Here is a 13,991-nt window from a genome sequence, read left to right on the forward strand (position 1 = left end):
GTAACAAAAAAAAAATCTACATTTGTAAGTTACACTTTCACGGTAGAGATTGCACTACAGTACTTGTATGAGGTGAAATGAAAAATACTATTTCTTTATCATTTTACATTTTTACATTTTACAGTAATAAAAAATAATATAAAGGGATTACAGTACACTTTGTATTTTCTGTTGTAAAAGAAATCAATATATTTGAAAATGTAGAAAAACATCCAAAAATATGTAATAAATTTCAATTGGTATTCTATTGTTTAACAGTGTGATAAATTGTGATTAATTTTTTTAATTACAGTTAATTTTTTTGAGTTAATTGTGTGAGTTAACTGCAGTTAAACAGCCCTAATTAAAATCTTAATTTTCAGTGACAATGAGGGTTAAGTGGATAACATCACTACATGGATCAGTTATAAAGAGCTCACCAAGTATGACCCTCTCAGTATATCTGGGCTCTACAGTTTCTAGGGACAGATCCATTTAGCAGTTTTTTTTAGTAGACTAATTTTGTTTATTACAATTAAGAGTTTGGCTCTTGTATAGTTATGGTTTTAGTAGAAGATACTGTTCCCATCAACTTCTATTTCACTTGTATAACACTGTGTTAATGACATGACCGTATATTTGAGTCGGAGAAATGAGAATTCACAGTGAATGTTAAACTTGACTGCATGCTTATAGTAGATGTCTTGTTACTAGAAGTTTAAAGTGCCAGCTATCAACTGACACTCCTTTTTATGTGTTAATTATAGGCATTCAAAGTTTTGTTCTGTCATTTGAAAAACCTCCACTCTTCTTCCTTGTGTAGGTGACCTTTACGAAGAGGAAATTTGGATTAATGAAGAAGGCATACGAACTTAGTGTGCTCTGTGACTGTGAAATAGCACTCATCATTTTTAACAGCTCTAACAAACTCTTTCAGTATGCCAGCACTGATATGGACAAAGTTCTACTCAAATACACAGAATACAATGAACCCCATGAGAGCAGAACCAACTCGGATATTGTTGAGGTAACAACTTGAAAAGATGATCAATTTTCTTAACTTCCTAGTATTTGTTTTGGCAAAATGTAGAGCAGTAAAGGGCTGTTTAAAGTATGTTAAGTAAAATATTTTTGAGTAAGCATTTTAAAAACAGTAGTTATTAAATATGATTTGCTATTTTTCAATTCTATATTTCTCAGTTATAGCTAATGTCACATTTGGTGGTCAAAAGAACCACCGTTTCCACAGTAATCCAATATTGTGAATATTTATTAATAGATATTTATTTGCTTCTGTGTTAATAGCTAAAGCACAACTACTATGAGAACTCATCAATTCTCACTTTCTGGTTGAATGTCTAAACTAAATAGTAATAGAAACTATGGATTTTCCTTTCAATTGTAGCCTTGCCATAGTGTGGCTGAATTCTTATAAAAGCTATCAAATATTTCCTTGATATTAATGGGCCAAGTTCTGCACAGCTTCTCTTGTAACTGCACTGCTTTCAAAGGATTGCACAAGTGTAACTGAGCAGAATTTGGTCTGTTGTGTCTTATCTGTTGCACAACTATGTGTCGTTTTATTATGTGTCTAAAGTGTCTAAATCTATTTTTATGGCAAAAATGTATTGATAAATTATTTAATTTGTATTAAAACTACTTTTGTACTTTTTTAGCCTTTCAGTATTTTTCCTGTTATGCTCAAAAAGAGAGGATAAAAACAATCAGAATGTGGAGGTACCTGGTCCTCTTGTTTGTTCACTATATGAAAAATATAAAAGTTCTCAACATTCCACTACTGTAGGTTTATGGTAGTCTTAATATTACTGTACCTTTAAAGAAAATTGTCTTACATTTTAAATAACTGTCATTTTTATTATTTTCCCTACAAATTTTCTTTAGCATTAATCTTTTAAAATAGGATTATATATTTATATTATATTTAATTGGGGATTGGTCCTGCTTTGAGCAGGGGATTGGACTAGATGACCTCCTGAGGTCCCTTCCAACCCTGATGTTCTATGATTTAAAATGTCTAATGAGAAAGAAAGATCCTCAAACGTTGAAAACACGTTAGGTAAAAAAATTGAATCCAGTGCCCTTGGAAACAATATATTGACAAACATAAATGTTACAATTTAAATAAAATTGGGTCTCATTCACTGTTTGAGGAAGTAATGGTTAAATGTGTATATAATAAATTTGTAAGTGAAGTTTAATAGTGTTGTCTTGTAACACATGCTAACAGCATTTCTCTGTGTTCCCCTCTAGTGGCTAGACCATATATGGAGACTTGATTTGGCTGCTGCCTCCAAGCTAATGGACTCAGTCCTTTAGGTCAAGCACTAGAGGCTCATGCTTTTAGAGTCAGAGGTGCTGGATTCAACCCTTTAGGGGTTTTGTTACAAGAGGTTCAAACTTTTAAAAAAGGAGGAGTGAGGATCCCAAACTGCTGCACAATGACCAATAGCTACCAGTAGACCTGATGATATTTGGTCTGTGCTTCAATTGAAATTAGAAGCTCCAATGTTCTAGCCAAACTTTACGCATCATTCACCCACTGGAGACAGTTTTGGAATGCTGATTAATATAGATAATTTGGCTCCATTGATTGACTCTGTTGTAAATCCACAAGATTATGAGGAAGTTAGTCCTGTTTATGATCCATCTCGAAACAGAATTCATAGCAGCAGAAAATCGGGGAGTAAACAAGCTCTTCATATTTACTCTTATATCCCAGTTGGTTAGCAAGGGAAAGATGTCAACCTACCAGATTTATATGATGAACTTTATAATTCATTGATACTGGTAATACATACCTGATTGGATAGACTTGAGGAAACAGTTATTACATCTTTGGGTTGACACAAATAAAGTATGCACAAAGTCGATATAATTACGAGCAGAGGGAAAGAAAACTGTTAACCCTCAGTTCTGTTGTTGCAGATAACATACAAGGAGCCTCTTATTGTGTCTGGATCTGTTACAGACCCTTATTGCCTTTTCTATAGTTCTGTTGTATGTAGTTCTTAGATTATCAGAGCTAGATTAGTTAATTTTTTAGGGACTTTTCCTTGTCCTCTATACACAACACTGCCATACATGAAACACAGCCCTCAGCCTCTGTAGATCAGCCCTCTGGACTCTGAATCTCCCTAAAATGATGTCTTCTGAACCCTTTCTGGCTGCAGATTTAGCAAAATTAAAAGAAACCAAGTTGAGGGGTCATCTTGAAAATGCATAGCCTTTCAAGAGTTTTTCGCCCCTAGAACTGCATGAATCCCTATGCAGTTATCACAGTTATATCGATCTCTATTTCCTGTTGCTCACACAAATATCTAGTAATTGCTTCCTCCTGTCTGGCCAGTAAAACTGATATTATCCTTATTGATGGATTATCAAGATCATCAGAGGTAGGTAAGGTAGGCTGACCTCTTTCCTTAGAGATACATTCCAGATTAAAAAATAGATTAAAAAAGTAATATTATGTAGCTAATATTCAGTTCTGTTATGAAAAGTATCTCAGGGACAATGTAGAATTTCATACTCACTTCACAGGGAAAACATTGGCGGGGGGTGGAGGAGGGAAGGGGCATGCATGGCTTTTTAAAATCAGCTAGTACTGCATTCTCAACATGGGACCTGAGACCATTGAATTCATCGCCTAAAATTACTGTTTAGCTCTCTTGGGTGTTGCTGCTCAGACAATTAACAGATAATTTTTCAGGTGAGGGAAGGATGGGATAGTTTTGCTTGCCAACATACAAATATTTGCTCAACTTCAGCTACTTCTCCTCCTTGATTTGGATAAGATTTGTTCCTGGAGGGCTGTGAATAATACTCAGGATATACAGAAATAAATATCCTGCTTCTTCTGTTTCAGAGATCCGTTTTTGTATTTCAGTTACTGTATCTAGGTATTTATACCATGCCCATTAACATAATGTTTGAGTAAATTCCCAAGGAGTTGAGTGGGAGCTCTGGGGACATATAATTGTGGTCTTTTTCCACCAGGTTAAACTTTAAGTAAAAGGATGAGCCTCTTTTCTCTTAATGTTAATGTATAAAATGCTTAACTGATGGAAGGTTTATATAATCTTACACGCCTTTTTATTTTTATGATTTTTAGATGCATCCTGATATTCTAACGTAGTTTTTTTTCTTATGCCATTAACTTACTGCTGCTTCTTTCTCCCTAAAAAATACAGAATATATTTCACAAAAGGTTGTTAGCCATTCAAAGGCAGTTTAGATATTAACAGCTCCAGGTGGGAGATCCTGGAGAATTATTATTTATTATTGTGTTACGATAGCACCATGAACAATGATCTTGTTATGTTAGGCACTGTAGAAACACAGAGGGGGAAAAAAAGACAGTACATGCCCCAAGAGTTCACAATCTTTCACCAACATCTCCCATTCCTAAATGACCTTTATTCCACCTCATTCATAGCTGTCCCTGCTATTGTGCAGTAATCTTGTGGTAATGAGTTCCATGGTTTAATCCTGCATATAGTATGTATTTAAAAAACATTTTTTTCAGCTTTATATTTGTTGCCTTTAAATTTAATTGGGTGTCACCTTGTTCTTATATTGTGAGAGTTATTAGAAATGCCCAGCTGATCTTTTGTAGGGCAACTTAGTAACCAGCCAGTGTTGAGTGCAAAGGAACGATAAACAGTACATCCTTTTAATCAGAAACCAAAACCTATCCTTGAGGATCTGAAGTTTTGAAGGCAGCTCTTGAACTTGTGTCACAGAAATGGTATATTATGCTTCTACATATGGTTATGTTCTTATTCATTATGAAAACAATGGTCTAAGCACATTTAAGAAACCTCTAATGTCTGTGAAATAATCATATTACTGTTTGCATTTTGTCTGATCAAGAAGATTACCAGACTAGATATGGACCATAGTGAAAATTATTTGTTCTCTTCTATCCTGTCAAAATACAAACAAACAAAAAAAACCCCTCACAGATGCCATTGTTTTATTTTTGATGTTGCTGGCCTGATTTAAAAAGACAAAATCCAAGAATTTCATGGTTATACCTTCACTATCTGTAACTCATATGTTCTGCAATAACTTGCACAATTGAAGTAAAAATATATAGTTCCTTGAAATAACAAAACCCAGTCTTATAGGTTAGGGACAAAGTGATAGCCTTAATTTTGAATTTTCTTATCTTAAATCTGCCACTTCATCACTGTAATTTATCTTTAATTTAATTTTCTACAAACAATTGATACTCTGCCATGGCAGTATTCAATTAGCATTTGAACTGAAGATGAAATGTTTGCTAATTTAGTTTAACAAAGGAGAGATGAACTGCAGTCAAGAATCTGGTTAGCTACCAAAGTACCCAAATCCTTTAGTCCAATGGATCTGAAAGCTTTTTCTCTCCCGAGTAAAACAGGTGAAAAAAGAACAACTGTCACCTGTTCGGCTACTCTGTGATGTTGGCAAATACCCTCCAAACGTCTTTCTTTGTTAAGGTGGTTTTTCAGTATTTGATGCCTAGGAATTTGTTATTGGCTATGATTGATTTTTGTATAAAAGGCAGTTTACAAAAAAAAGTAGTGTTTTTTTGGAGATAGAAAAGGAGTACTTTGGCACCTTAGAGACTAACCAATTTATCTACAGCTCACTTCATTGGATGCATCCAATGAAGTGAGCTGTAGCTCACGAAAGCTTATGCTCAGATAAATTGGTTAGTCTCTAAGGTACCACAAGTACTCCTTTTCTGTTTGCAAATACAGACCAACACGGCAGCTACTCTGAAACCTTTTTGGAGGTAAGCTCTAGTGATTAAGGGAATGTTTTCAAAAGCCTCTAAGGGCATGTCCACACAGTGCGGTGATGCGTTCTTCTTGGGTGTCATTTCTGAAGCACACGGATGTGCTGCTCATTACTTGGTCGGTGTAGATCCTGCTGGTGTGCACTAAAGGTTCCATAGTGCATTTAATCTAGTTCTGTGCACTAGACTAGAGAACCTTTAGCGCACACTAGCAAGGTCTACACTATCACCAGCAGGAGAGTGAGTTTGTGGGGGGAGGGGGTGGAGGGTGAGAAAACCTGGATTTGTGCTGGAAATGGCCCAACTTGATGATCACTTTAGATAAGCTATTACCAGCAGGACAGTGGGTGGGAGGAGGTATTGTTTCATATTCTCTGTGTGTATATAAAGTCTGCTGCAGTTTCCACGGTATGCATCCGATGAAGTGAGCTGTAGCTCACGAAAGCTCATGCTCAAATAAATTGGTTAGTCTCTAAGGTGCCACAAGTACTCCTTTTCTTTTTACACTGACCAAGTTATACATAGCACGTTAGTACACTTTAGAAATCAAATCCCAGTGGAGTGCATTATCTCACTTAGTAGACAAGCCTTAAGTCCCAATTTCAAACGTGACTTAGGTGCTTAGGAGGCTAAGTCCCATGGACTTTGGCTCCTAAGAGTTAGAGACGAGGTGGGTGAGGTAATATTTTTTTATTGGACCAAGTTCTGTGTAAGCTCAAAAGTTTGTCTCTCTCATCAACAGAAGTTAGTCCAGTAAAAGATATCACCTCACTCCCTTGTCTGATATCTTGGGACCAACACGGCTACAACACCAATGCACCTAAGGATTGTCAATTTTGAAATTGTTGCTTAGGCTCCTACATAGAATCATAGAATATCAGGGTTGGAAGGGACCCCAGAAGGTCATCTAGTCCAACCCCCTGCTCAAGGCAGGACCAATTCCCAGTTAAATCATCCCAGCCAGGGCTTTGTCAAGCCTGACCTTAAAAACCTCTAAGGAAGGAGATTCTACCACCTCCCTAGGTAACGCATTCCAGTGTTTCACCACCCTCTTAGTGAAAAAGTTTTTCCTAATATCCAATCTAAACCTCCCCCACTGCAACTTGAGACCATTACTCCTCGTTCTGTCATCTGCTACCATTGAGAACAGTCTAGAGCCATCCTCTTTGGAACCCCCTTTCAGGTAGTTGAAAGCAGCTATCAAATCCCCCCTCATTCTTCTCTTCTGCAGGCTAAACAATCCCAGCTCCCTCAGCCTCTCCTCATAACTCATGTGTTCCAGTCCCCTAATCATTTTTGTTGCCCTTCGCTGGACTCTCTCCAATTTATCCACATCCTTCTTGAAGTGTGGGGCCCAAAACTGGACACAGTACTCCAGATGAGGCCTCACCAATGTCGAATAGAGGGGAACGATCACGTCCCTCGATCTGCTCGCTATGCCCCTACTTATACATCCCAAAATGCCATTGGCCTTCTTGGCAACAAGGGCACACTGCTGACTCATATCCAGCTTCTCGTCCACTGTCACCCCTAGGTCCTTTTCCGCAGAAAAAAAAAGCATCACTTGTGTGCTTTTGAAAGTTCCACAGTAGTTGATCTAACCTGTTGTGGAATGTGTATAAGTAATTCATTGCTTTAAAGTCACTGTATTAATATTTTTCAAGGCCGAAGGGTACCAACACTCTGTTAGGTATCTTACAGGCTACTGATCTGAAATTTGATCTTTTTGAAATGCAGTGTCTAAGTGGTTAGTTCATACTTCTGCTTTAGTATCAAATGGCAAACTCCAGTTCTTCATTCTCCTCCACATTCAAGAGGCGAAACTGCCCTTATATCTTACAAGGCTCATCACCTTTTGTTTATACTGTAGTGTCACGAAAGAGATGAAATTATGTTGACTTTCAATTACTGTGAGATGATGTCCAGTCATTTCAAATGTGATGGGTTTCAGAGGGGTAGCCGAGTTAGTCTGTATCAGCAAAAACAACGAGGAGTCTTTGTGGCACCTAAGAGACTAAAAGAAAAGGAGTACTAGTGGCACCTTAGAGACCAACCAATTTATTTGAGCATAAACTTTTGTGAGCTACAGCATTTCGATGAAGTGAGCTGTAGCTCACAAAAGCTTATGCTCAAATAAATTCGTTAGTCTCTAAGGTGCCACTAATACTCCTTTTCTTTTTTGCGAATACAGACTAGCATGGCTGCTACTTTGAAACCTAAGAGACTAACAAATTTATTTTGGCATAAGCTTTTGTGGGCTAAAAGGGGTAGCCCACAAAAGCTTATGCCTAAATAAATTTGTTAGTCTCTTAGGTGCCACAAGGACTCCTTGTTGTTTTTCCAGTAATTTCAAAAAACAACATGAAATGAATAGCGTGGTTCTCCTAACTGTCCCTTCACTGGAAGCAGAGTTGTAACCAAAATCTTGCTCAAACTGGATACTGAGATGGTTGTTTAAGAAGAAGTGGGAAACATTTCATAGGAGTTTAATATAAAAGAATATAACTTCATATAAATCAATTCTATTTTATACATATTAAATGACAATTGCATATACACAATTACGTTATGTGCTGCAATTAATTATATATTAATATATATATTAAGATATAAATAAAACTAAGTAACACTTGACAAATTCACTTGCCTACTTGAGTTTGGTGAGTAAGGAATCCTGAATCATATTTGTCGTGGCTTAGAATCACCTCAGGATCAGCTTTATCCCCTTGCATTGTTGGTACAATATATAATGCGGTTCTATCTCAGTAGTGGGGGAGGGAGCCAACCAGTCGAACACCAGCTTGCTTTTCAGTCTTGTATGTACTCATAACCAGTAAGAAAATCTTCTGTCTAGTGACCTTCTTATTTACTCTGAAGTACACAGTAGATCTTTCAGAGTAGCAGCCGTGTTAGTCTGTATCCGCAAAAAGAAAAGGAGGACTTGTGGCACCTTAGAGACTAACGAATTTATTTGAGCATAAGCTTTCGTGAGCTACAGCTCACTTCATCGGATGCAGTGAGCTGTAGCTCATGAAAGCTTATGCTCAAATAAATTTGTTAATCTCTAAGGTGCCACAAGTACTCCTTTTCTTTTTACAGTAGATCTTTTTATCTTGGACAGTCTGTATGGATGTTTAATAACTGTGAAAAAGTACAACAGTCTCTATCACAAAAATGTATATCTACATTAATTGGTATAGTTTAATTTATACAATGTTGCTATACTAGAATAATGATCACCGGACCATTGTTTCCTGGTTTGAAATAAATTGAGGTGATCTTGATGATTGTGTAAATTAGCTTAGCTCTTACGTAATGGGAAATGCTTTTCCTGTGATGATTTTGCATGGCATTAATGATTTTTTTGATAGTAGGTTTGCATCCATGTATTATTTCTGTCTTGTGGATTGTCATTGCTGTTGCTGAAAGGTGAAAAAAAGTATATGTATCTTACTGTTATGCTAACTGGAAGCAAGCCGATGTACACAAATATGCAATTTCCTAAAATAGTGCAAACAAGCTATGCTCTGAATCTAATATTTTAGTGTGTAGAAAGAGCAATATACATTTAACATTGGGTCACACTTTGATTATAAACAACTACGAGTATCTATCCTCTTATGATCAAAAACAGCATGTGCACTAGAAGAGACTTGTTTGTTAAGGTCCATGGCTTTTGAGTGTAGTGTGCAGATCTCATCCACACATGCAAGGCCTGCAGCATAAACAAGCAGATGTACCTCCACAGCTAGATGAAGTGTGTGCCTGAGGATAAGTGTAACTCTGTAGAGATCAGAGAAGTTGGTGTGGAAACACTAAGGTTACAAGCCGAAAGCTAGGGAATAAGATAGGTGTAGTGTTCCTGTTTTTACCAGCCTCGTTTTGTTTTGTTATGATTTTTGACCCTGGATACAGGTAACCAACACACTCACTGAAATTAAGTTCTTCACCTTTTTATAAAAAGAAAAGGAGTACTTGTGGCACCTTAGAGACTAACCAATTTATTTGAGCATAAGCTTTCGTGAGCTACAGCTCACTTCATCAGATGCATATCGTGATTACAGTATGCTTTTACCATATTTTGAGGGTACTTGAAAGAATTCCATAGTCTTTTTTTCATTTGGGTGAAGTTGATGAAAAACTCTTAAGAGCTTGCCTTCATGAACAGTTAGTTCATGGCAAGCTATGGTGTGAATCTGCCCCACCCAGCCTGCTGTGGACCAAGCTCTGAAGTGCATTAATAGTTCGTTAATGCACTTTGGTCTAGTCCTCTTTGAAACAGGAGTAGACCCAAGTGCATTAATGACACATTAATGTGTCATCAGGGTCCAGGTGGACAGTTAATCCGCAGCAGGCTAGTGTGGGGTAAATTCACTCCTCTGCTTGCCGTGAGCTAAATATTTGTGTAGACTAATATTTAAAAGCCCTACATTTTTAAAAATAATGTAATCTCTGCCCAAAAAAAGAGAGGGAAAAAAAAAAGAAAATGGAAAAGACCTTGAGTACACTAGTTCTGTTTTCCTTCCAGTGTTGGATTGTTCCCTCTTTTGAATACTTACTGATTATGTCCAGTCTTGTTTTGTGTGTGCCAAGAAATAGGTTTTCCATCATATCTATTGAGAGATGCTATATGAGGTGAGAGATAAATGAAATAAGAAGTCAGAGAACAAGTGATAGCTGATGTCAACTAATATCATCTGCATAAAAGGTGATGAGGCTTAAACCAGCCAATGAAATGTTTCAGAAGAGAAGCCTCACAGTATTTCAAAAAGAGGGCCAAAGAATCAATTTTTAGTCATTTTTTGAATGGTATGAAAACGCAGCTTCAATCAGAAATGAAAAGAAAACTAATTCCTGAAAGTAGAGCCCTCTAAAAGTTCTTCTCATATTCTTCATATTTGTAAACTCCTTTCTTTAGTTGCAAGTTTAGTTGCACTGTAGCTGTGATGAATTCATACATATATATACTCATAATGGAGTTCATGTCACGCAGTAAGTTATAGCATCTTTTTTGTACATAGAGGCCAAATTCTTTGATGATTTACAGCCCATTGATTTCACTGAGATTCTATGGTGGGGAGTCAGTTCACATTTTCTGTTACCCTCCTGATTTACTCATAGCTGTTAAATAGCCATAAAACTAATAAATTCAGTGATGTTAACTAATTTTATCCATTTAAATTTGTTTTTCTCTGAAAGTAGATCTTCATGCAGGCTGCCAAAGTTGGACAAGAGTGTATTTTTAAATAGCTTTACAAGCCGAGAGTGTCATTTTTTTTATTTCACTAACATATTTGATATCTCTGCAATGAAATGTTTTGCACAGTAGGTGCATATTATGTATGTAGGTGGGGAGGTCTTGGCTTTGTATTTAAAGCATATTTTGTTATATAAAAGACTATTGTTTGTAATTTAGAGCTATATGGAATGTGTCAGTAGCTTCCTCTTTTCATGGCTGATTTATGCTGTGTAGTTTATGCACACATTACAAGGAGGAGGGAGAAAAATTGTTCTCATTAATCCCTGAGGATAGGACAAGAAGGAATGAGCTTAAATTGAAGCAAGGGAGGTTTAGGTTGGATATTAGGAAAAACTTCCTAACTGTCAAGGTAGTTAAGCCCTGGAATAAATTGCCTAGGGGGGATGTGGAATCTTCGTCATTGGAGATTTTTAAGAGCAGGTTAGACAATGACCTGTCAGGGATGGTCTAGAATACTTAGTCCTGCTTTGAATGCAGGAGGCTGCATTAGACGGCCTCTTGGGGCACCTTCCAGCCCTAGGATTCTAAGTGCTTTCTACTCTGGGATTGCACAATGGGTACTCAATCCAGATTCCAATTAGTATTATAATGTGTATCTCCCTTGGTCATCACATGTAGTCCAATATTGTTATTCCACCAACCTCTGACATATTAGTTCTTAAAAACACTAGCATAAAACAGAATGGCTGAAAAATGGGAGTGATCTGAGGCTGAGTAGCCAGGGGAGAAGAGAAAGGGAGAAAAAATTCACAGATAGGGAAGAAGTAATATAAGTAAAGGGGAGAAAAATAGATGTTACAGAAACATTCCTTGTTTGTCAGTCATAATCAAGAAGCGCTTTTCTCTTAAAGAACAACAACAACAACAAAAACCAAAACAGGTACCAAGAAGTGGCAGCAGCAATGGGGAAGTCCACATCACCTGTCTATGGTTACCAGAACTATGCTGTTGACCCCTATTTTTTGTCATTGCTGGAACACTGTGAAAGAACAAATTCCTGATACACTGTCTGTAAATATTTCAGGTTACATTTCTACAGTAGCAGACTTTTTTGCACTACCAAGCAAAATTATCTCCATGTTGACCTGACACAGTGCTTTGGAGAGCACAAGGCAAATAAAACAGAATATTATGTGTAATGTTGCAGAAATTATATTTGACTAATGCAGCGGTTCTCAAGCTGTGGGTCAGGACCCCAAAGTGGGTTGGGACCCATTTTAATGGGGTCGCCAGAGCTGTCTTAGACTTGCTGGGGTCCAGAGCTGAAGCCCAAGCCCCACCGTTATGGGCCGAAACCCGAGGGCTTCAGCCCTGGGTTGTGGGGTTCAGGTTACAGGCCCCCTGTCTGGGGCTGAAGCCCTTGAATAAATTGTCAGCTTTGCCCCCCCACGCCCGAAGTGGCGGGGCTTGGGCTTTGTCCCCCGCACCCGGGGTGGCGGGGCTCAGGCTTTGGTCCCCCCCCCCCCCCCCCCCCGGGGTCATGTAGTATTTTTTGTTGTCAGAAGGGAGGCGCAATGCAATTAAGTTTGAGAATCCCTGGACTAATGTATCTGTTTGGCACAAAAGTTGATCAAGAATAGTTTTGAGTGTTTAAAATAATGTAAGAAACAGGTTGCAATCCGGAGCCTTAAATTTGTTTCCTTTTTGAACACTTTTCCCATTGGTTATACCAGTAAATCTGATCATGTAAGTTAGTCTATAGTTGAGACAAAGTGGGTGAGGTAATACCAATAAGAAATACTATCTCATCCACATTGTCTCTTTTAATATTCTGGGACCAACATGGCTACAACAACATTGCAAACAATTATATAGCTGTACAGTTTAGAACTCTAAACTATTGCAACTTATTTTGCAAATTAATATTCAAAAGGTTTATGGTGTAGGTCTACACTACAGACCCATTGGTATACCTACATCTCTCAGTGGTGTGAAAAATCCACACCCCTAAGTGAAGTAGTTACACCAACCTAACCGCTGGTGTAGACAGTGCTGTGTTGGTGGGAGAGCCTCTCCTGCTGATATAGCTACACCTCTCACAGAGTTGGATTAACTACATCAACAGGAGAAGCTCTCCCATTGGCATAGGAGCATCTTTACTTACGCACTACAGTGGCGCAGCTGTACTGATGCAGTGTTTTAAGTGTAGTGCCTTCAGATTTGTCATAATTTTCTCATATATAGAAAATCCACAGAATTGAAAAATGACTGTTGGGGTTGACGCCAATCTATATAGGACCACAGAAACAGCTCATTGGTCAAAATTCTTGGTGCTCACACAGCTCTACTTACAAAAGTTAGGTAACTGCCTCACAGCTCTAATCTTCTGCCTGAGTCTGCTTAGTTTATTAACAAGAAGATTAAAAGGTGACTTTATTACTGTGTACAAGTACTTTCATGGAGAGGAAAACACTCGGTACTGAAGGGCTTTTTAATCTCGTGGGAAAAGGTATAATAAGAACCAATGGCTGGAAGCTGAAGCCAGACAAATTCAAATGAGAAATAAGGCATAATTTTTTAAAAGTGAGAGTGATTAAAATATTGGGGCAAACTGCCAAGTGACGTGATGGATTTTCCATCGCTTGACATATTCATGTCAAGACTGGATGCCTTTCTGGAAGATATAGTATGATCAAATACAAGTTATTTGACTCAATACAGGGGTAAATTGGTGAAATTTAATGATTTGTGGTATACAGGAAGTCGGATTGGATGTTCTAATTGTCTTCTGGCTTTAAACTCTGTGAATCTATGGAGACTATTAATCCTACTTTGAGTCAGATACAGTGTGGTCTTAGCATACTGCTGCAAACTTTTTCTGATTGTGGATGCCATTATATGTCGGTTTTGTCTGTTCACTCCAGATATTGCCAGCCATCAGTGAACAATTCTTATTGTCCGCGAACAATTCAAAAGGATAAATGGGCCGGCTGTCCAACCAACTGGGATTAA

General features: G+C 37.6%; 1 protein-coding gene across 8 annotated transcripts in view; it reads left to right on the forward strand.

The window, feature by feature from the left end:
- The window catches only part of MEF2A (myocyte enhancer factor 2A), a 161,973-nt gene that overhangs the window by 73,091 nt on the left and 74,891 nt on the right, over positions 1 to 13,991 (forward strand). For all 8 annotated transcript variants that reach the window (XM_073304269.1, XM_073304262.1, XM_073304265.1 and 5 more), the window contains one exon: positions 803 to 1,006. In XM_073304269.1, the coding sequence (XP_073160370.1) occupies positions 803 to 1,006 (204 nt within the window). The remainder of the gene's footprint in view (positions 1 to 802; positions 1,007 to 13,991) is intronic.

This window comes from Lepidochelys kempii, chromosome 10, assembly GCF_965140265.1.
Source record: "Lepidochelys kempii isolate rLepKem1 chromosome 10, rLepKem1.hap2, whole genome shotgun sequence".
Classification (NCBI taxonomy): Eukaryota; Metazoa; Chordata; order Testudines; family Cheloniidae; genus Lepidochelys; species Lepidochelys kempii.